The sequence below is a fragment of the Saimiri boliviensis genome, chromosome 1 (assembly GCF_048565385.1).
Source record: "Saimiri boliviensis isolate mSaiBol1 chromosome 1, mSaiBol1.pri, whole genome shotgun sequence".
NCBI classification, from domain to species: Eukaryota; Metazoa; Chordata; class Mammalia; order Primates; family Cebidae; genus Saimiri; species Saimiri boliviensis.
The window spans coordinates 150,879,539-150,902,290 of record NC_133449.1 but is presented as its reverse complement, the minus strand read 5'-3'; the positions used below and the strand labels follow the sequence as shown (position 1 = coordinate 150,902,290).

Genomic DNA, 22,752 nt, shown 5'->3' with positions numbered 1-22,752 from the left:
TTATGAAGAACAAGCTATGTTACACCAAGGGTCAAAGCATGAGCACCTAGATGAGATTTTTACTTGGTTAGGTAAATCATCGCGTGCAGGTGCTTAGCTGCCAGAAGCTCTGGAGAGAACACAACACAGAAACCCAAAATAGCCACCTGGAGCAACCACGGCTAGCCAAAGGGCCGACCACACCGTCCTGGACACAGCCCGCCCCGCGGCTCCGATCCTGTGAAGAGTCTGCAGCAAGAAGTAACCTGTGCAGAGAAGATGTGTGTGCGCGCTCAGGCCGATGCCAGAGACCCAGCCTCTGCCCTGACAGCATGGCAGGGGTGCACACACCAGACACTTCACCAAAGCCCGCATCAGTGTGTCCAGAGTCTCCTCAAAAAATACAAAAAAAACCAAAAAATTCTTGTAAATGTTGACATTATCGCACTATTACCATCGAAAAGCTCAGTTATTTTTTTTCTTTTTGAGACGAAGTTTTGCTCTTATTACCCAGGCTGGAGGAGTGCAATGGTGCAATCTCGGCTCACTGCAACCTCCACCTCCCAGGTTCAAGCTATTCTCCTGCCTCAGCCTCCCAAGTAGCTAGGACTACAGGCATGTGTCACCACGCTCAGGTGACTTTTGTATTTTTAGTAGAGATGAGGTTTCAACAAGTTGACCAGGATGGTCTCGATCTCTTGACCTCAGGATCCGCCCACCTTGGTTTCCCAAAGTGATGGGATTATAGGCATAAGCCACTGCACCTGGCCAGTTCTATTTTTTAATAGTTTCATTTACTTCTGCCTGCAGATACTTAAGATGTAAAATGCAGATACCCCTACAAAATCCCAGGAAGCGGTGGTTGGAAGCCACCCTATAAATGTTGGCCATTGGTGCCAGCACAATTTATGTTGGAAAGATAATACCGTATTTTAAAGCAGATTGAAATATCATAGACACCTGCAGCTCACATGCTGTAATGAGAAAATAATTACTCAAAGATCAAAATTAAAATTATTCTAAAGGCTAATATTTTCTAGTAAAAAAGTGTTTCAGAATGGTAACACAGCACTACTAGATGATCAAATGTACCACAATAAACTTAGTATCAAACCACACATTACATAAGGCTGGAAACTGCTCATGAAATCAGTTTTGTTCCAGATTTTTATTTTTAGATACAGGGTTTTGCTATGTGGCCAGGCTGGTCTTGAACTCCTAGCCTCAAGTGATCTACCTGCCTCGGCCTCCCAAACTAAGTTTTGTTCCAGTTCTCATTGTAGGTAGTTCTATCCTCACACTGACTTAACATCTGCATATTAATTCCTGCAGCTATGTAATTACAACATGGTCAACATGCAAAGAAATATGGCTTATGAGGATTTAACGAAAAAGCAATTGCTTTATGTTTATTAATTAGCAGGTGAGACAATTATTTTTGAAACTAACATTTTTTTTTTAAAGATGCCTAGAGAGGATGCCTCTGCCAAGAAAGTTTCGAGTGTAGACTAGAAACATATAATGTGCTCATGTAAACACGGAGACACAGACAGCAACCACTAAGGCGGCCCAAGGCAGAGATACAGCTGCTGCAAGCCCCAGTTCCCACACAGGAGGGTGAGCAGGGACTCCCTTTTCCTCGACTTTTAATCTCAAATAAATTCTTTTCAAACATTTAATTCATACTAAGTAAATTTACAAGGAGGCCAGGCATGGTGGCTCATACCTGTAATCCCAGAACTTTGGGAGGCCGAGGCAGGCAGATCGCCTGAGGTCAGGAGTTTAAGACCAGCCTGGCCAACATGGTGAAATCCTGTCTCTACTCAAAATACAAAAATACTCCTCTACTCAGGAGGCTGAGGCAGGAAAATCACTTGAACCTGCGAGGTGGAGGTTGCAGTGAGCCCAGATTGCGCCACTGCACTCCAGCCTGGGCAACAGAGTGAGACTCCGTCTCCAAAAGAAAAAAAATGTACAAGGAAGCTTTTCGAGAGAAAGATTCACCCTGTTTTAAACTAAAGTTAATACTATTCCTGTCCGTTTTTACAGCAAGGCTTTAAAGCACTTGAATTCCAAGCACAAACTAGACAAAGCGCAAGCAGCATAGTGACAGGGCGGGATGAGACGGAGACGGGGCGAGGAACAACCTGTGCACGCCCCGATGTGCCGGAGGGCCCCTGCCCGCCCGGACGGCCTTGGCGACTGTGGGTGGGCGGCTGTGTGTGCGTCGAGGTGCGTCTTGCCCTTACAGTCATCGCCTGTGGGTGTGGTGACAAGCAGTGAATGTGGTGGGTTCACAAGCAAACTGTGTCCATCTCAACTGTGCATAGCAACGGCAGTCTGAAAAAACTAGGAAACTCAATTACACACAAGACAGTTAACAATCAAAGCAAATGCAATCTGGCGGCTGAGCTTCTGTGACAAGGGCTTAAGCAGCAGCTCCACCAGCCCGTTGTCGTCATCAGTGAGGACAACCATGTCACACGGGCTGTACATTCTCTACTGCTACTGCCCAACACGACAGCGTGTGGGACCAGCTCCACGACCAACGCCCACAGGAAAACAAAGCCATACTTACACAGCGCTGCCCCATTTACACTGAGGTGGCCATCCTCTCTGAGAGACTCTCTCACATTCACTCTCCCACAGTAACTGGCATGAGCTGCAACACACGCAAAAGAGGCTTAGAAAACTCACCAGCGCCGAGCTCAAGTGCTTCTCGCACCCCGATGAAGTCAACATGATCAGAGAACGTGCTAGGCTAGCCACTTCCACAGAGTTCAGACAGCCGATGGCTCCTACCACACAGGTGAATGCAGGTGACAGGGCTCGGGCCATGAGAAGAGACGTGAAAGGCCCCTCCACCCCCTGGCTGAATCATGTGTGTGGCCCAAACAACACAAAGATTAGCCTGCATAAAATAGTTTTGTAAAAATAGATTCTAAATAGCATTCATGTTTTTGCCTTAAAAAGGTAATAAAAATGAAAAGTTGAGCACAGTAACTTTTCATTTAAGAAATAACTTTAAAGATGTTTCAACACTGATCAGCTTTGAGAGAACTGAACTACACATAGAACAAATTAAAAGTTCCACAAGCTCCCGAGATGCAAGATCCAGAGTGGAAGCAGGAAGAGCCAGCACGAAGACTCTAAGAGGTGGCAGCGAGGGAGGCGCCGTGCAAGGAAAAGCACAATGCTTTCTCCACCTCGAAAGCATGATGTGGTGGAAAAAGGAGGGAAAAAAATATTTAAATACCTTTTGATTCATGGCTTTTTGACTTACAGCTTTGAGAGTCACAATCTTTTGATTCATAACTTTTCAATTTGTAATTTTCTGATTCATAATTGAGCTTCATTAAAACCACTTGAAAAAGTTGAACTAAAAATGATGAAAAAGATGATGCAGTGTATCTGGCCAACCACAAAATCCTATTCATGTACAAAGATGCACCGCCTATTAAAAAACCATGAACACGGGTTATTTCTTCCCATAAAGTCAACATCTACTTCCTGGTAAGTCAGATAGCCAAATTATTCATTTCAGGCAAAGCACTTTTATAATGGACACCAAAGACACTCACTCAGGAAGAGCCCAACTGGCGGTGGATAGTGGACCCTGGAGAGGGCACTCGAAGTAACCCCCCAGGGGGAGGCTGCCAGCTCCACTGACGCACTAGCAATGATTTACAGAGAACTGACTCACTAGCAATCATCTACGGGGTACCCAAACTGCGGATGCTTCACTCCAATGCTGTTTATGCACACACCACGACATTCAGATACTGACAGTCATTTGTTTCATGGCCTCTGACCCACCAGTTTGAAAATGGATAGACTGGAGCACCAGAATTACCTCTAGAATCACCGCCTTTGCTGTTTATTATTTTTATTTTTAATTTTTTTAGGGACAGGATCTCACTCTGTCGCCTAGCAGTGGCATGATCATAGCTCACTGCAGCCTTGAACTCTGGGCCTAAGTGATCCTCCTACCTCAGCCTCTTTAAGTAGCTGGGATTACAGGTGCTTGCCACCAAGCCCAGTTGATGTTTTGTATTTTTCGTTGAGACGAGGTCTCACTGTGTTGCCCAGGCTGGTCTCAAACCTCCTGAGCTCAAGCGATCCTCCCACCTCAGCCTCCTGAGTAGATGAAAGTAAGGCACATGCCACCATACCCAGATAATTTGTTTTTGCTTTTGTAGATATGGGGTCTTCATATGTTACCCAGGCTGGTCTCAAACTCCAGACCTCATGTGATCCTCCCACCTCTGCCTCCCAAACATGTGGGATTACAGGTATGAGTAAGTACCCAATCTATTTATTTATTTGAGACAGGATCTTGCTCTGTTGCCCAGGCTGGAGTACAGCGGTATGATCTCAGCTCAGTGCAGCCTCGACCTCCTGGGCTCAAGCAACCTGCCTGCCTCAACCTCTAGAGTAGCTAGGACTACAGGCACGTACCACCTCTCACTTTAGAAGACACAATGTGTGTTGGGCCAGTCGTGTGGTTCATGCCTGTAATCCCAGCACTTTGGGAGGCTGAGGCAGATGAATCACAAGGTCAGGAGTTTGAGACCAGCCTGGCCAACATGGTGAAACCCCACCTCTACTACAAATGTAAAAATCAGCTGGGTGCGGTGGTACGTGCCTATAATCACAGCTATTTGGGAGGCTGAGGCAGGAAAATCACTTGAAACCAGAAGGTGGAGGTTGCAGTGAGCTGAGATCGTGCCACTGCACTCCAGCCTGGGTGACGAACTCTGTCTCAAAGGGGAAAAAAAAGACACAATGTAAAAATGATACGACGTGATCCCTGATGCTTTTTCCTGCTAATCTAAATGTGTGGGATGATATTCCACAAATTTAACAGGTTCAGCTGTCTGCCTGATGGAAGTGCTTCTGATGAGGCTCCTCCCCTCACACTCCCAACCTACCAAGACTTGGTAACTTAAAGATCTGTTTAGGCTGGGTGCAGCAGCTCACGCCTGTAATCCCAGCACTTTGGGAGGCCAAGGTGGGCGGATGACAATGTCAGGAGATTTAGACCATCCTGGCCAACGTGATGAAACCCCATCTCTACTAAAAATACCAAAAAAATTAGCTGGGCATAATGGCATGTGCCTGTAATCCCAGTTACTTGGGAGGCTGAGACAGAAGAATCACTTGAACCAGGGAGGTGGAGGTTGCAGTGAGCCGAGATCACACCCCTGCACTCCAGCCTGGCAACAGAGTGAGACTCTGTCTCAAAAAAAAAAAAAACTTCTGTGGCAAGTGGTAGGGTGTAGTGGCTCACACTTGTAATCCCAACACTTTGAGAGGCTGAGGTGAGCAGATCACCCGAGCCCAGGAGTTGGAGACCAGCCTGGGCAATGTGGTAAAACCGTCTCTACAAAGAATATAAGAATTAGCCAAATGTGACAGTGCACGCCTGTAGTCCCAGCTACTGGGAAGCTGAGGCAGGAGGACTGCTTGGGCCTGGAAGGCAGAGGTTGCAGTGAGCTGTGTTCATACCACTGCACTCCAGCCTGAGCAACAGTGTAAGACCCTGTCTCAAAAAAAAAAAAACAAAGGAAAGAAAGAAAAAGATCTGTGGCATAAGGCCAGCTGAAAATGGTGAGGCTCGAGTTACAGTGACTTTAAAGAAATAAAAACTTAAGAGGGAATGCATGGTCAGTCTCACCCATAATAAAAATCCTGAAATTCGGCTGGGTGAGGTGGCTCATGCCCGTAATCTCGGCACTTTGGGAGGCTGAGGCAAGTAGATCACTTGAGCCCAGGAGTTCGAGGCCAACCCAGGGAACATGGCAGAACCCCATCTCTACAAAAAACACGAAAAATAGCTGGGGGTGGTAGCTACTAGGCAGGCTGAGGTGGGAGGATCACTTGAGACCAGGAGTCTGAGGCCTCAGTGAGCTGTGATCACGCCACTGCTCTCCAGTCTGGGCGACAGAGCAAGACTCCATCTCAAACAAACAAACATTGAAATGTCATGGAAGGTTTTAAAAGAGCAAAAATATGAAGAATTGGCCAAAAGGAAAGGGGACCTGCATCCTACTACAGGAGACAATCACTAGGGCCAGGCATGGAGGACAGCGAGTGAAAGGGCACATCATTAAGTGGACAAGGCCAATTCTCCCTCTAGCTTGTCTGCTCTGGAGAAAAGCTTGCACTGTCCACAAAGACATACCTACAGGGAGCTGGGCGCGGTGGCTCAAGCCTGTAATCCCAGCACTTTGGGAGGCCGAGGCGGGTGGATCACGAGGTCGAGAGATCGAGACCATCCTGGTCAACAAGGTGAAACCCCGTCTCTACTAAAAATACAAAAAGTTAGCTGGGCATGGTGGCACGTGCCTGTAATCCCAGCTACTCAGGAGGCTGAGGCAGGAGAATTGCCTGAACCCAGGAGGCGGAGGTTGCAGTGAGCCGAGATCGTGCCATTGCACTCCAGCCTGGGTAACGAGAGCGAAACTCCGTCTCAAAAAAAAAAAAAAAAAAAAAAAAAAAAAAAAAAAAAGACATACCTACAGGGAAACATTCAAAGAAACAATGTTTTTAATGGTGCACAAACATAAAAAGTCTGAATGTTCACTTAGAACCTAAAATTTGCTACAGCCATAAACAATACTGTACAGGCAGCCAGTACAGGTTCATGCCTGTTAATTCCAGCACTTCGGGAGGCCAAAGTGGGTGTTATCACTTGAGGTCAGTGAGGAGTTTGAGACCAGCCTGGCCCCATCTCTACTAAATATACAAAAATTAGCCAGGCATGGTGGCGCAACTCTGTAGTCCCAGCTATTTGGGAGGCAGAGGCAGGAGAACTGCTTGAACCCAGGAGGCGGAGGTTACAGTGAACTTGGATCGTGCCACTGCACTCCAGCCTGGGCAACAGAGCAAGACTCCATCTCAAAATTTTTAAAAGTTGTACAGGCATCAAAAAGAATAAAGTTAATCTGAGGCCGGGCGCGGTGGCTCAAGCCTGTAATACCAGCACTTTGGGAGGCCGAGGCGGGTGGATCATGAGGTCGAAAGATCGAGACCATCCTGGTCAACATGGTGAAACCCCGTCTCTACTAAAAAAAAAAACACAAAAAAAATTAGCTGGGCGTGGTGGCGCGTGCCTGTAATCCCAGCTACTCAGGAGGCTGAGGCAGGAGAATTGCCTGAGCCCAGGAGGCGGAGGTTGCGGTGAGCCGAGATCGCGCCATTGCACTCCAGCCTGGATAACAAGAGCGAAACTCCATCTCAAAAAAAAAAAAAAAAAAAAGAATAATCTGAATTAACATATAAAATGCAAAGAGATGCTAGACTGTGCATACACTGTGATGGCATTTAAGGAAAGACAGAGCCAAAACCACATAGTCCTGCAGGTGCATAAAGAACCCCGGATGGCACGCAGCACTGGGGGAAGGTTGAATGCTGCTGAGTCACACACTTTAAAATTGTTAATGGTGAATTTCATGTTATCTGAATTTTACCTAATTTACAAAGCTAAGAATTCCCACCCAGCTATCATTAGCAGTGGTTCCCTCAGGAGGAGATGTATTGGGTGTGGGGAAAGGACTTATTTTATCTATAGTACTGAAAAATTTTACAGCTGAGTATTACAATCAGTACATACATAAAAACAAAATTAAGAAAATGTGGAGGGAAAATTTATACTTTAGGAAAGCCATATTATTTTAAATAAGTATGATTATGCAAACAATTTACACAATCTGACTGTAAGAACGCAGAGGGGAAATCTCTGGAGTGTGTTTTTTTCCTGTTGTGGCACCTTGTAGGTGATTTTCACTTTCTTTTTGTGTCTCTCTGATTTTCCAATGTTCTTTGATAAATATGTTTACTCTAATACAGGGCAATACACTAGTGTGGGCTGCACAAGTCCTGGCCCTTGTCTGAGAGGCCAAGCAGGTGTGAAGCCCAGAGAGGCTTGTCTTCTCCCCCAAAACACCCAAGACCAACGTCCCCTGGGATGTGCCATGAGTTTTGGGAAGCTACAACCCACACCACACCAGTGCCTTTTCCATCTAAATATATACTCAACTGCATGGCTAAGCTTGGGCACTGACCCCCAGCATACTACCAGTCATAAAGAGACACATTTACTACAACATGTGTGTGAAGGCCTTTGGAAAAGAGCACGTTTCTGTAGGTTCTCTCAATTATCTGTGAACCTCCTATTCTGCCATCATATAGTTTATGGAATGTGCTTTTATTCTAAGAAAAATGTTATGTTCAGCCCATCAATGGCTACGTGAGGCCTCACAGGCAGCACTCCGCAGAGCCCTAGGGTACCAAGTGCTCAGGGAGAAGGGCAGCTCAGGGGAGCACCTGCATCAGATGCCCGAGTTCAGCTCCAGGCCCCACATCTGCCTGTGAGCCTTCTGAGCAGGCTAAGCCCCAGTTTGCTTGTCTGCAAAAAGGGGGCTGCTGTGACCATACATGAACAGTGCCTGGTGCAGAGTGGGCACTCAGCAGTGCTGGTATACGTATAAGAACCCAAGCAAGCACTGTGCTCAGTGAGGGAAGCCCCTGTGCAGCCTTGCTCCTGCCCTTTCCCTTCCCTTTCATACCTTCTTACTGTGCTGTATTAACACTAGCAGTCTCCATAACACCACAGCAGACACAGCCACAAGTGAGGGCCATGAAAACAAACAGTAAAAATAAGATGCTGGAAGTCTCAGAAAGGGCAGAGGCCTTCATCCTCCTGCCCTCCTTCATTACGTTCGGTCATTTGAATAATACTGGACGAATGCCCCACGTCCCCAGCATAGCCAGGCTCAGAGTTGATAAAACAGACCTGGCCTGCCCTCCTGAGGCTTCCAGCACCTCCAAGCACAGCAGGACGTGGGCTTGAAAGACAAAGTGCCAAGGGCTTGACAACGAGGCAGCACCCACCCAGCCAAGGGCCCCAGCCTCTTCCTGCCACAGGTGAGAGAGATCCTGGGCCAGGCAGCCATGAGGGCAGAGTCCCAACCCCCTGGGCATCTTGGCCCTGCCTGGAAGCTGGAAAGGTGCCTGTGGCTCTGTCTTCACCTGCTCACCTGGGAGGATGCCCCAGCAGTGACTGCCCATGTCAGGGGGTTCCCCATAATGACTGCTGCTGTCCTGGAACAAACCAGAACCCCGTGTGTCCTTCCCAAACCCATGTGTTCTCCAAAGGCCCCTCCATCACCATAACCACAGGCTAACAACCACAGGAAATGTTTTCCTGACACGAATCCTGGCATAAACACTTCAAAGGACAGACTGTAGTAACGTCCCAAAGCCATTCCTTAAGTACACGCAAGCATCTGTGCTGTCTTATTAAAAATAAAGGTGTGCATCTAAAAGTGACTCTAGTTTTATTAGCTTCATTTAAGTAGAAATTTTCTCTTGCTCACATCAAGTCCAAATTTATAAAATTTCAAATACCTTTAGATACAAAATTATTGACCACATAAAATGTAAGCTGAAAGAGGACAGGCAGGACAGAGCTGACTTGTGGTGTACTTCTTAAGCTTTCAAGGGATAATTTTGAGTTACATCTCCAATACGAATAGTGCAGACACTAAGGCTCACAAAAAGGAAATATTAATATTTGGACAACACCTCTTTTTCTGAGTTTTAAAAGAGTGAGACTTACGTTTTTGATTCCTGTCCCTAAAATAAACTCTTGACAAGGGGCCGCGGGCTACGGGGCGTGCTGTGAGCGCGTCCTTGCGCTCGGAGAGCATGCTGCATTCATTGCAGGTGTAGCCGTTGCGCGCGGTGGCAGCTGCCAGGTCCCCGTTTCCCTGAATGGCAGCTTTATTTCCACCTAAAGTTTTCAAAAAGTAGATGGAACCTGTTTATCACGACCTGCAGATACTTAACTAAAACTCTGTAAATGTGTATGAAAGTAAAAGGGCTAAAATAATTACCTTTAAGATCACCATCATCGTCAAGACCTACAAAAAAAAAAAAAAAATCACATATTTTTGCTGTTGAGCTCAACTTATCAAAACCCATTCTTAAAAAAATGTAGGCCGGGCGCAGTGGCTCACACCTATAATCCCAGCACTTTGGGAGGCCGAGGCGGGTGGACCATGAGGGCAAGAGATCGAGCCCTCCTGGTCAACAAGGTGAAACCCTGTTTCTACTAAAAATACAAAAATTGGCTGGGCATGGTGGCGCGTGCCTGTAGTCCTAGCTACTCGGGAGGCTGAGGCAGAGGAATTGCTTGAACTTAGGAGGCGGAGGTTGTGGTGAGCCGAAATCATGCCATTGCAGCCTGGGTAACAAGAGCAAAACTCCATCTCAAAAAAAAAAAAAAAAAAAGTAAAGGTTACAATGATTAATAAATCAGCATTGTGACACTGGTCATGGTTTATTTCCTAAAATGCCTCCAGATATATGAAGATACTATCTTTTGACTGAAGGTGAAAGCTTAGCTTTGGAGAAAATAGAGACAGACAGCAGCACACACACCACCTGGCCTAAGGAGGTAAGCAGAACCCAAGGGGAACGAGAGGAAAGGCTCTCTTCTCACAGCACGCTCAGGGAGGCAGAAGCCTCATCAGCAGCAGGAGATGCCTCTCTGTTGCTTGGTAACCACTCTTACCAGCTGAGCAAAACAGAAAAAACACGAATACCAATGCTTCCCAAATTTAGCACAAATGATCTCTGGAACTAATCTGGATCTTCTAATTGTCTCAAAAGGGCCAACCAGAAGATAAACCGAATGCAGACGAGCAGCTGGGTGCCCTTTACCAAGCTTCCCTCCCCATGCACAGCCTTGAGACCCCACACTCTCAACAGCCAGGCTATGGCTCCCACTGCCCAGACCCCACGTCAGACCAGTCCAAGCGCCGATGCCTCACCCTGCAACACTCTGTCACAACCCGCTAACCCTGGCTGCCTCACTGCTTAGAGCTTTCTTGAAAACACACTGGTTTAAGTTTTTACACTGCCTTTCTTCAAACATCCTATAAAAGTAATGCATTGATAAAAACACAGTCATCAGATGACTACCTGCTGCTTCATCTCCCCATCTTGTTAGCATAACCCAATGATAGCATAACCCAGTCGAGAAGGTGCACATGGAATCAACTTCCAAGTTGCATCCTGATCAAGTCTGAGGACAAACCTGAAACCTAACTGATGCTTCTCCCAACCAGTCACACACAAACAGACAGTCTAGCCACAGCCTCCCTCTTCCAGCATAATCTGAGAAACACCCCAGCTGTAAGTGGGCGATCTGCATCTCCCAGGGACTGACCCCAGAAGTGGTCCACTGTGGTCTGCTCACGAATCCAAGACTCGTCCAGTACAGGAGGCCGTCGAGTCACAGCGTCCTGCAGGCTGGCAGTGCTGCTGTGGCTGATGCCAGAGGATGTGACCTCCCTTGACACGTGGTTGATGCTAAAAGCCGATTTGTTTGCGCTTCTGCACTGTTTTGCTGTTCTAAAAAGAAAAAGAACAGCAAGTTTACAGATCTTTTCTAGCAAATGCAAAATGATTACATTTGACAAACACAAACTCTTCATCTGAGAATAAACACAGCATTTTAAGGCAAACCATTTTCTTATGCTTTTTCCAAAGCAATGAATCAATTAATATAAAAAAGGAGTTTTTAAGCGGGGATCCAGGAACTTCCTCTAAAATTGTAAACACAAAATAGTTTCCAGGTTATTTTGGGCACCACGACCCAAAAGTGGTTAAAAGCTAATAAACTAAAAATAAAAACGAACTGAAAATAAAAAACTGATTTATAAATGTAATCCTCCCCTTTTCTAAAAACTATTTCTAAGTCACTGGTAAAGATGGAATTGTGTTAAGTACAGCAAGAATAGGTGGTTATAAAATAATTTCTGCATTCATATTTACCACAAATGACAAAAGGAAAGCTCTCAGAAGTAAACATCCTCTGAATGTTCACCATCGTCAGTTTGGGGGAACCCAGGACAATGAATAAGATCCTCCCCTACAAGGAAGCGTGGGAGGTGAAAGGCTGCAGCGACATGGGGCAGAGGGAGGATGATGGCCATGGGAGCCTGGTGCGGCAGCACACCTGCTCTCCACGTCACCAGGAGGAGGGGACTGGGCTGCTGTGCAACACTGGTAGCTGCGTGCTTGTCATGGAGCTACGCAACAGGATCTGCTGGTTCTCTGCTGCATCATGAACTGACACCTGCATCTTCTAAGGGTGAGGTTGGGAATCTAACTTTGTAGAAAGTGAACTCCCTGGATGATTGTGATGCCTGTGAAAGCTGCCGGCTGCAGCCATCATTCAGACCCCAGTCCAGCTCTCTACCATCAGCCATTCCGCTCTTAACAGCCAACACCTTCCTTCTCGAGAGAAAGACCACTGGAATGGAAACTCTTTGTTCTTACACGTGCAACATAAAGCTGTCACTTTTATTATCCCTACATGGCACAAAGATCTTGCAGACTTTTGATCCTTCTTAGTACAGGAGTGGTGATGGGCACATGGAGGGTTCAGAGATCAAATGAACTCAACAAACACAAATACAGGTAAATAATCTAAACTTAATGTATTTGTCAGTTAACACACAAATTTTTAATAAAGACATGAAGAATGAATTGGGCCAGGTGCAGTGGCTCACACCTGTAATCCCAGCACTTTGGGAGGTTGAGGCAGGCAGATCACCTGAGGTCAGGAGTTTTGAGACCTGCCTGGCAAACATGGCAAAACCCCATCTCTACTAAAAATACAAACATTAGCAGGGTGTGGTGGCGGGCACACGAAATCCCAGCTATTCAAGAGGCTGAGGCAGGATAATCGTTTGAACCTGGGAGGCAGAGTTTGCAGTGAGCCAAGATCATGCCACTGTACTCCAGCCTTGGTGACAAGAGTGAAACTCCATCACAAAAAAATACACACACACACACACACACACACACACACACAACGTGTATTAGCCAGGCACAGTGGTGCAACACCTGTAATCCCAGCTACTCAGGAGGTTGCATGCAGGAGAATCGCATGAGCCCAGGAGGCAGAGATTACAGTGAGCTGAGATCATACCACTGCTCTCTAGCCTGGGTGACAGAGTGAGACTCTGTCTCAAAAAGAAAGAATGAACTGGACATGGAAATAGTCCACAACACCATGTGTAACCTGTAAGGTTCCTTCCTCCTTAAACATGCGGTAAGACAGTTGTGACTCAGCTCCTACCACAGGACCACGAGCTTCCAGACCTTAATGCTGGCACTGCACATGGAATGTCCCAGCAAAGAACTTGAAACATGGACAGCAGAACATCAATACTAGACAACCCACATAGATTCCGGAGTTGCTTTAAGTCTTTTTAAGACAGTCTCTCACTCTATTGCCCAGGCTGAAGTGCAGTGGTGCAATCTTGGCTCACTGCAACCTCTGCCTCCTGGATTCAAGTGATTCTCCTGCCTCAGCCTTCCAAGTAGCTGGGACTACAGGCACCTGCCATCATGCCTGGCTAATTTTTTGCATTTTTAGTAGAGATGGAGTTTCACCACGTTGGCCAGGCTGGTCTCAAATGCCTGACTTCACGATCCGCCCACCTGGGCCTCCCAAAGTGCTGGGATTATAGGCATGAGCCACCGTGCCTGGCCTGTCTTTATTTACAGCCAAACTATCACTTTATATGGCAGGTTTGTGTCTGTATACACACACACACACACACACACACACACACATACACACACACACACACACACACAAACACACACACAAAAGAAACCCTTAAGCTCAAGAGAGAGGGTGTGGCTTTACAGAACAAAAAGTATGGAAGCTTGGTTTTAACTGGTGTTAGAGATCAGGCAGAGAGGAAGTGCAGCGGTGCTCACCTGGCCGCTCTGTTCTTTAGGGAGACGATGTTGCTGGCACAGCCGTCGGCACCCGCAGCCTGACCATCCCCCGGGGTGCACGCTGTCGCGGCCAGGCGCAAACTACGGCGGGACATCCGTGGAGAATCAAATACAGGGTCCAATTTGTGCTCGGTCTCAAAATCCAGAGCATCTGAAGAATAACTGGAACTACAAGGAAAAAACTCGTCAGAGATAAGGAGCGCTTACAGCCCCCATTCAGAAACAAAATGAACAAATAATTAACTGAAAGTGCAACATATTGTGAATTTTCAAGAGGAACTATGACTATGTGACAACTTCACTCTAAAGCAAACATACAGTGGCACAGAGATCAGCCAACATCAGCTCCCAACATCTGCCCCAGCCACTCCTGCTTCACATCAGATGAAGGGACAGCACACTTCCCAGACGCTCAAGTACAGAGTCTACAACTCACCCTGAGAACTGCCTGAGGGCATGTCCCCACTTGATAAAAACACATCAGAGCATGTTTTCTAGTAAACACGATGCTGATACGCAGTTAGGACATGAGATTTAACCCAATACACCAGCGCATTTTAGAACGAATCCACGTAGCAGAAGAAACCAAGTGACCGAGCCATCAACACTCCCCTTCTGAACTTAGAATCTGTCTAAACCCACACCTTGAAACAAATTCAAAAACTGCTTTGAGCCTGTGACCAAAAAAGTCACTTCCAAAACCTTCCATATAATTATTCAATTAATTTAACTGAATAAACAGATGAGCCAGGCAAGGTGGTTAACATCTGCAATCCCAGCCCTTTGGGAGGCCTAGGCAGGAGGACAGCTTGAGCCTAGGAGTTTTGAGGCTGCAGTGAGCTATGACTGCACCCCTGCGCTCCAGCCTGGGCAACACAGCAAGACCCTGTAGACGTTCATGAACAACAGTAAGTTAATACAAACTGCTTCAAGTCTCCACACACAATTAAAGAAAGAGGTTCTTCTTTCACTTAGAGGCTGAGGTGGGGACAAGAGAGAGACTGCACTGGGCTATGCTGAATGCTGACCATGGGTATGAAGCTAGGCACAATTCCAGTGTCATCTAAAGGAGGGTTAGTTTGCTTCTAGCAGAGTATTTTACACAATTGTGATTCTAGTTTAAGAAGACCATCTTACTTCAAATCAGAATCTGTCATGTAGGTATGGACCAATATAATCACTACTTTCCATTCATCTGTTGACCTCTTTGAATTCTACCCTCCCACCACCACCCTCAGCCTCAAATCTAACTACTGGGTTTGAAGTTGAGATGGGATCCCTGCTTTCCAACACAAACCACGAATGCTTGCTGGTTTCGGTTGAAAGGTGCAAGTGAGGAAGCTGTGTGGAAGGACAGTCACGGCAGCGCTGTCACAGCAGAGAGACGTGGGGATGCCACCCATAGGGGAATGGGCAGGCACACCAGGGCACATCCCTCTACACATGCTGCAGGGGCCCAAGGAAACAGAGGACCTGCACATGGTCACAGAATAGACTTGTGGGTACACTGTTCAACACAAAAACCTGGCACCAACCTAGTAACAAAATGCCACCAGGTACCCATCCACACACAGACACGTAAAAGCAAGAGAGGCTCTTCACACTGGCTACCATGGCCAGTCAGAGGGCCCTCACCCGGAGCTGCACAGCACTGGACTTATCATCAAGGTAAGGCAGCCATGTTTAAAAGTTGGGGAGGGAGGAGACAAGGGGAAGGAAGAAAAAGAGGAGGGACCAGGAATTTGGGGCTTTGACTTCAAAGACCAAAATTTCAAGTCCCAGCAGAAAGTAGGCACCCAAGTTAGGAAAGCTCCTGGGTCTCAGCTGCTCATCTGCAACATCACGTGAGCTGGGGGGTCCCTGCCGGCCCCCTCGTTCACAACATCAAGTGACCTCTCACAGTCCCTTCCGGCCCCGCTCATCCAAGGTATCAGGTGACCTCTTGGGGGTCCCTTCCGGCCTGCCTTATCCGTGGTATCAAGTGACCTCTTGGGGTCCCTTCCAGCCCCTCTCATCCACATTAGGTGATCTCTCAGGGTCTCTTCTGGCCCCCCTCATCCATAGCATCAAAATGACCTCTTGGGGTCCCTTCTGGCCCCTTTCATCCACAACATCAGGTGAGCTCGGGGTCCCTTCCGGCCCCCTCATCTGCAACATCAAGTGACCTCTCAGTCTCTCCGGCCCCCTCATCTGCAACATCAAGTGACCTCTCAGTCCCTTCCAGCCCCCCTCATCTGCAACATCAAGTGACCTCTCAGTCCCTTCCGGCTCCCCTCATCTGTGGCATCAGGTGACCTCTCGGAGTCCCTTCCAGCCCCTCATCCACATTAGGTGACCTCTCAGGGTGTCTTCTGGCCCCCCTCATCCACAGCATCAAAATGACCTCTTGGGGTCCCTTCCAGTCCCCCTCATCCATAACATCAGGTGAGCTCGGGATTCCTTCCGGCCCCCTCATCTGTGGCATTAGGTGACCTCTTGGGGTCCCTTCCAACCCCAGCACCCACAATTCCATCAGCACCACAGCTCAGGTGCAGTTGAGGAAGTTCACAAGCTACCTCTGCTGACGGGCTTAGACTGTGAACCTAGCTGCCATCCATAACATGGTTCCTAGAGTCAGGTGTGCCCAGAGCCCTGCAGGAGGACACCAGTGGCCTGTGGAGAGGAGGACACGGATGCTGGCCCAGGACACAATGCAGCTCATTAGGCTGTCGTATTAAAGCACTTTATTACCTTCTCTACAGTGTTTGGGGGAACACAAAATTTCAAACTAAGGTGTTCAGTACAGGATTAGAGAGAATTAAGTGACAGAACAAGGAAAAAAGACTGATGAAGACCCTGAAAACTTAAGAGATCTCACTCTCAAGAGCATAAGGTGTTAATGTCTTTCTCTCATTAGTTATGCATTGTTCTTTTAAACGTGTTATTTAGATGTACTTTGTATCAAAAGACTGAAAAAAAATGGACTCCAATAGAAAACCAGAGACAAATAGGTACCAAGCATACCCTGGACTCAGCACCTGCCCAACAAAGGTATGCCAGGTTACCTCAGCTCAGGTGTGTTGGACTGAAAGGGGTCTCAGACTTCTGCGGTTCAGATCCTTGATCACAGAAGGGTGACGGCTGCCCCCAACACTGACTCCAACCGCAGACCCCGGCTCACCCCAGCATTTCAGAGCCTCCGTGAGCAGGGCTTCAGCTCACAAGGGTTCCCTAGCCCGCTGTCCTGCTGCACCAGTGGCCTGGCACTCTCCCTGCCAGGACAGGGTGGGCCCCAATGCTCTCTCAAGGCCTGGCACTCTCCCCACTGGGACAGGGTGGACCCCAAGGCTTTCTCTCAAGTTCCTCATGTGGCAGGTGCCAGTGTGTCTTCATCCGAGGTCCACAGGTCCTCAGGCCATCCATGTGTCGGAGGCCATCTGCACCCGGCCCTCAGTGGCCCTTTCAGACTTCCTCCATGCACCCCATGTCTAAGGCCACCATCTCCTTCCCTCCACCTCTTGGTCTGTGTCAGGAAGGCCCTGCATTTTTCTTCCCAGTAAAACCTGATGCCATTAGAAAACTGCCTCCCCTCAACCATGCCCATCCTTTCCCTCTGCAGGGGTTAATCTTATGTGTTAACTTGACTGGGCCTTGGGCACCCAGATGTTTGCTCAAACATTATTCTGTAAGAGTATCTGTGAGGGTGCTTCTGGATGACAGTAACATTCAAATCCAAATCAAAACACTGGGAAAGCAGACTGCCCTCCAATCCACTGAAGGCCTGGACAGAACAGGAAGGCTTTAGTAAGAAGGAGCTCCTCCTGTCTGACAGCCTGAAGTGGGAACACCAGCTACTCCTGCCTTTAGACTCAAACTTAAACGTCAGCTTTTCCAGGGCCTTGAGCCAGCTGACCTTCAAACTTGAACTATACCGTGGTTCTCTTGGGTATTGGGCCCCTGGACTTGGCCTGGAACTTAACACCATAGGCTGCTCAGAGTCTCCCCTTGCCAACTCAACCTGAAGATCTTGGGCCTTGCCAGCCTCCATCGGTGTGAGCCAATTCCGCGTAATCAACCTCTTCCTATGCATGAACTCATACATTTACTTATGTTCTCCCCTGAGCACCCTTCCTGCCTGCTGCGATGGAAGACTCCCGAGCCAAGCCTGTGTGCTCTGGATGGAGTTTCTCCCGCCCTCTTCTCTCTCTGCAGGAGGCCCTTCCTTGTTCTCCTATATCTTCAGCTTCTCTCTACTGGCTCCCGACCACCAGCATCTAGACACACCCTGGGCTCACCCCATGGTAAAAAACAAATTCCACTCAAAGCCACACCACTCCATCTCCCCCAGCAGTCAACTGGTTGGAGCACCAGCTCATCTCCACTGGCTTCTTGCCCCGGTGGACGCTCTGAAGTGGCTTCTGCCAGGCCCTCCGGCCTCCACGGCTGATTCACCCCATCTTCCTGACCGTCCAGCAGCATCTGCCTTTGCTGACAAGTCCCTCCTTCTGGAAATTCTCGCTGGGCAGTAAGACCCTGACGTCTCCAGTGCCCTTGGATCAGAGCATGGGCAGCGGCACGTCAGGTCCACGGGCTCCGGAAAACATCCTCTGATCCTGCAGCTCAAGGCAACCATCGCCAATGGCTGGATTTTACTGTGGGTGGGTCGAGCTGACAACATCAATCAGCCTCAACACTACCAGAGGAGACACGCCAGACAGCACAGACTCAGGATGGTGACAGGGAGCTACATTCCATCTGTCACAGAGTCATGCCAATAAAGAAATAAGCCAAAAGATGACCAGACTTCCAGACTTAACTACCAGCTTACAAGAACTACAGATTGAAACTTAAGAGAGAAATCATCCAATGTAACATGAATATTCTGTTTAAGTTCATTTAAAAAAATTAATTGTGAAAAAAAAAATTCAAGGATCTGGGATACTGGAACACTGACTAAATATATTAAGAAGCCCTTTTAAATTACTGGGATGATACTGGTATTTGGGTTATGTTAAATATATCACCATCTTTTAGATACTGGCTTTAAACAGTCCAGTGGAGTTCCAGGGGAACGTGAGAGAAAGTGTTGGGGCCCACCCTATCCTGGAGGGGAGCGTGCCAGGCTATTGGTGCAGCAAGACAGTGGCTGGGGAACCCTTGTGAGCTGAGGCACTGGTGGCGAAGGCTCCACAGTGCTAGATGGGAGCAGAGACCTGCACGCATCACTGTCGAAGCCAGTGGCCAGCAAGTGGGCTTGTCACTGTTCTTGCAACCTGCATAGTTTGTCATTTTCCAGACAAGAAAACAAATTTTATTTATTTTTTAGAGATGGAATCTCCCTCTCTCACCCAGGCTGGAGTGCAATGGTGCAATCTTGGCTCACTTCAACCTCTGCCTCCCAGTTCAAGCAATTCTCCTGCCTCAGCCTCCCGAGTAGCTAGGACTACAGGCACGCACCACCAAGCCCCCAGATAATTTTTGTATTTTTAGTAGAGATGGGGTTTCACCATATTGGTCAGGCTGGTCTTGAACTCCTGACCTCATGATAGCCCCTCAAAGTGCTGGGATAACAGGCATGAGCCACTGTGCCTGGCCAGATACAGGCATTTTTAAAACAGTATTTAAAATAGGTCAGAAAAGCAAAAATAAATGACTAGGAATCATGTTCCATGCACAGTCTGGAGGAAGGAGCAGTCTTCCCCGAGCTGTCCCACCCATTCTGTTCTAACCACAACAGGACTCTTATAAAACAGAATGTGTTGCTATGGAAGTGTGATGTGACCTAGAATTGTGAATTAAAAACTCAATCATCAAATTTAGGGGCTGACTAATCCTGGTAAGAAGTATTTTTCTTAAAATATTTTCTAATTTTCTTAATTTCAATTACATTTTCACCCTTTAGAGGATAAGACACTGAGGCTGGGCAAGGTGGTTCATGTCTGTGATCCCAGCACTTTGAGAGGCTGAGTCTGGCAGATCACTTGAAGTTGGCAGTTTGAGACCAGCCTGGCCAACATGGTGAAACCCTGTCTCTACTAAAAATATAAGAGCTACCAGGCATGGTATCCCAGCTACTCCAGAAGCTCAGGCTGGAGAATTGCTTGAATCTGGAAGGTGGAGGTTGCAGTGAACCAAGACTGCACCTCTGCACTCCAGCCTGGATGACAGAGTAAAACTCTGTCTCCAAGGGGAAAGAAAAAAAAAAAAAAAGATAAGCCACTGAAAAAATTACACAAGCATTTTACTGGTGCCTTAAACATCTGCTTGGGTACACAAGGTTTTCAACCTGCTGATCAAATCCTGGCCTGTCTAGTTATGTATTTTCCTTTGGCACTAACCCATAATTTCATGAAACGCAAGCTTCGTTTCAGTCACCCTTTCTATCCGGTAAACGAAAACATAAGGGGCAGGGCAGCAAGTCTTCAGACTCAGAAGTCTCAGTTCAGTGGATCAGAATACAAATAAAAGCAGAAAACTTAGCCTCAGACAAAAGTCGTGTTCTTGAAACCCTGAGCTTCAACACTGTTCTAGGAGATGCTTCCTTTCAAAGGGCAAATAATATTCCAGGTTATTTCTGTTAACTTAAAAATACCAAGCCATTGATAGACATCAAACACTAGCTATAACCACTGAGACTTCTCAAGATCAAAACCACCTGGGTGGGGTCGAAGCCATGAAGCCATCAAGCCACCTGCGATGACTAACCACACAGTCACCAGGATAAACAAATTTGGAAACAGCTTTCAAAACAAGCTCTTAAAGCCGTAAGATAAAGTTTATCTTTTCCTTTCACCTTCAAAATACCACATGTAGTCGGTAGTACTATCAGGTTCCTGTGACGTTCCATGCCACAGCAAAAGCGAGTGGGTATTGCAAGGCCAGGACCCCACGTGCAGGCGCACACTCACCTGAGCGCATATGTGTAGCCCGTGTTCTCCGGCACACACTGGGGAGGACTGTACATGTGAAGCCGAGAAAAATCCATGTTCACCACTTCAAACCATACTGCAGAGGGTGGGAAAGAAATGCAGAGTGTTTAAGGGGCAGAAATCCAGGGCAGTCCTGTCTTAGTCAACCTGAGCCGCCTACATGCGACTGAACCCAGGTCACCATCAATGCTCTAAGGAAATATGGCCAGCAGCAGTGTTTTTACTTTTTGAAGAGAGGAAACAGTATTTCCATAGTTACAAGCCTGGGCCACTTCTATAATATCTAGTCCCCTGGCGTATCCTGAAAAAGGACTGGTGAAACCCTCAACTGACTGACTAGTGAAACCAGGAGCACTTTCCAAGAAACACTGAAAGAAATTCAGAACTCTTTTCATGATGTCTTTTGGATTTCCTCATGGTGTCAAAATGTCTTCGGTCTTCTGAAGTAAGTTTTTATTAACTAAAATAGAACTACCTGCTACTCTATGGCCAAGCAGCAGTGCACACGTTCCTAAATGCTGAAGTTCTCACAAGCATCCCAGAATCAGAAAAGAAACTGCAAGGTGAATAATCAAAAAGCTTAAGGCACTATTTACACTTTTCCTTACAAGAAAACAGATTACTTTTTAGGTTAGAAAGTGTTCAGTATATTGTTTCTCAGGTTGTCATCTAGATTTCTTTGGAATGACTCACAACTTTCTTCCAGCTAAAAATACACACAAGCACACACCCTGAAATTTCAAAAAATCCTCATAGTAGCAATGTGAATAATAATTGGTTGCTGAACTATCTGAGGAAGACATAATTAAAAATAAAGAACACCCTGGACAAAAGATACTTTTGTACAAATGACTGAGCTCCAGAAATCAAACCAATGGTACTTTAATTCATATGACTTTCTCTGAAATGAAGTACCACAGAAATAAAGACCACTGTTGACTGGCCTGTAATCCTAGCACTTTGGGAGGCCAAGGTGGCCAGTTCATAAGGTCAGGAGTTTGAGACCAGCTTGACCAACATGGCGAAACTCTGTCTCTACCAAAAATACAAAAATTAGCCAGGATGGTGGTGGGCACCTGTAATCCTAGCTACTCAGGAGGCTGAGCAGGAGAATCGCTTGAACCCGGGAGGCGAAGGCTGCTGTGAACCAAAATCGCGCCACTGCACTCCAGCCTGGGCAACAGAGCAAGATTCCATCTCAAAATAAATAAATAAATAAAGACCACAGTTTAATGTAAAAATTGTACTGCATCTACAAGTATCGGCAGGTATGACAAAACTCCTGCTTTTTAAAAACACGTTTCAAAATTCTTCAGTTCAGGGACACCCAGCTCAGCACCGACCCAGAACACAGGTTCAGCAAGTACAATTCACGCTCATTTGGCATTCTATAAACTTACACTTAAACCTCTTTTTGCAAATAAAACTATGATCACTTAATCCAAATAATATTTGCTACCTGTTTAACTGTCTTTCTCACTTCTCTTCCTATTTTAAACAACACCTAAATCTAGATTCAACCACACACGCAGAGGAGCATGGCACAGGAGCAAGGCCTTGGCCGGGATCCAATCTAGGTTGCTCGCTCCACTGGTCTCTGCCCTCCACCTACCCTCCATGCCTGGGCTCCTGAGGTGCACAGGCCTGGCTGGCAGTCTCTGCAGAACGCAGCCCCACCTAGCAGCAATACAACAATGGGCTTGCACTGCTAAGCAACAACCCCATGTGGGGCTCAGTGAACGCTCACTCCCGCTCCCACCCTGGATAGGGGAACACTGGGCTAACTCAGTAGTGCTATGGACGCCCACTCAGATGTTAGGCTAATTTAGGAATAAGGCCATTAAGGGCAGCCAGGCCACAGAAAAGGAAAGCAAGTCAGGGATGGTGAGGAAAAGAGAGGTCACACTCCAGGTTCAGCAGATGCTGAGGGAATGCAGATTGGAGAGTCTGTGATTACAGACGCTTTATCTGTCTTCATCATTCTGATTTCACTTTTATAACAGGTGAATTTTATGTTCCCTGGTGAAATGCATCTATG

The 22,752-nt window shown here is 47.0% G+C and overlaps 1 protein-coding gene across 19 annotated transcripts in view; it reads right to left on the bottom strand.

Annotated features, from left to right (window-relative positions):
• Window positions 1-22,752, bottom strand: part of SUN1 (Sad1 and UNC84 domain containing 1) — a 59,902-nt gene that overhangs the window by 23,619 nt on the left and 13,531 nt on the right. For 3 of the 19 annotated variants that reach the window (XM_010331630.2, XM_010331631.3, XM_039470275.2), the window contains exons 2-10: window positions 20,694-20,790; window positions 13,786-13,974; window positions 11,216-11,400; window positions 9,879-9,905; window positions 9,602-9,775; window positions 3,236-3,433; window positions 2,558-2,641; window positions 2,127-2,237; window positions 147-245 (exon numbers count right to left, since the gene is read on the bottom strand). In XM_010331630.2, the coding sequence (XP_010329932.1) occupies window positions 147-245; window positions 2,127-2,237; window positions 2,558-2,641; window positions 3,236-3,433; window positions 9,602-9,775; window positions 9,879-9,905; window positions 11,216-11,400; window positions 13,786-13,974; window positions 20,694-20,770 (1,144 nt within the window). In that variant the 5' untranslated portion in view covers window positions 20,771-20,790. The remainder of the gene's footprint in view (window positions 1-146; window positions 246-2,126; window positions 2,238-2,557; window positions 2,642-3,235; window positions 3,434-9,601; window positions 9,776-9,878; window positions 9,906-11,215; window positions 11,401-13,785; window positions 13,975-20,693; window positions 20,791-22,752) is intronic. The other 16 variants (XM_010331633.3, XM_039470251.2, XM_010331634.3 and 13 more) reach the window with 9 other exon arrangements.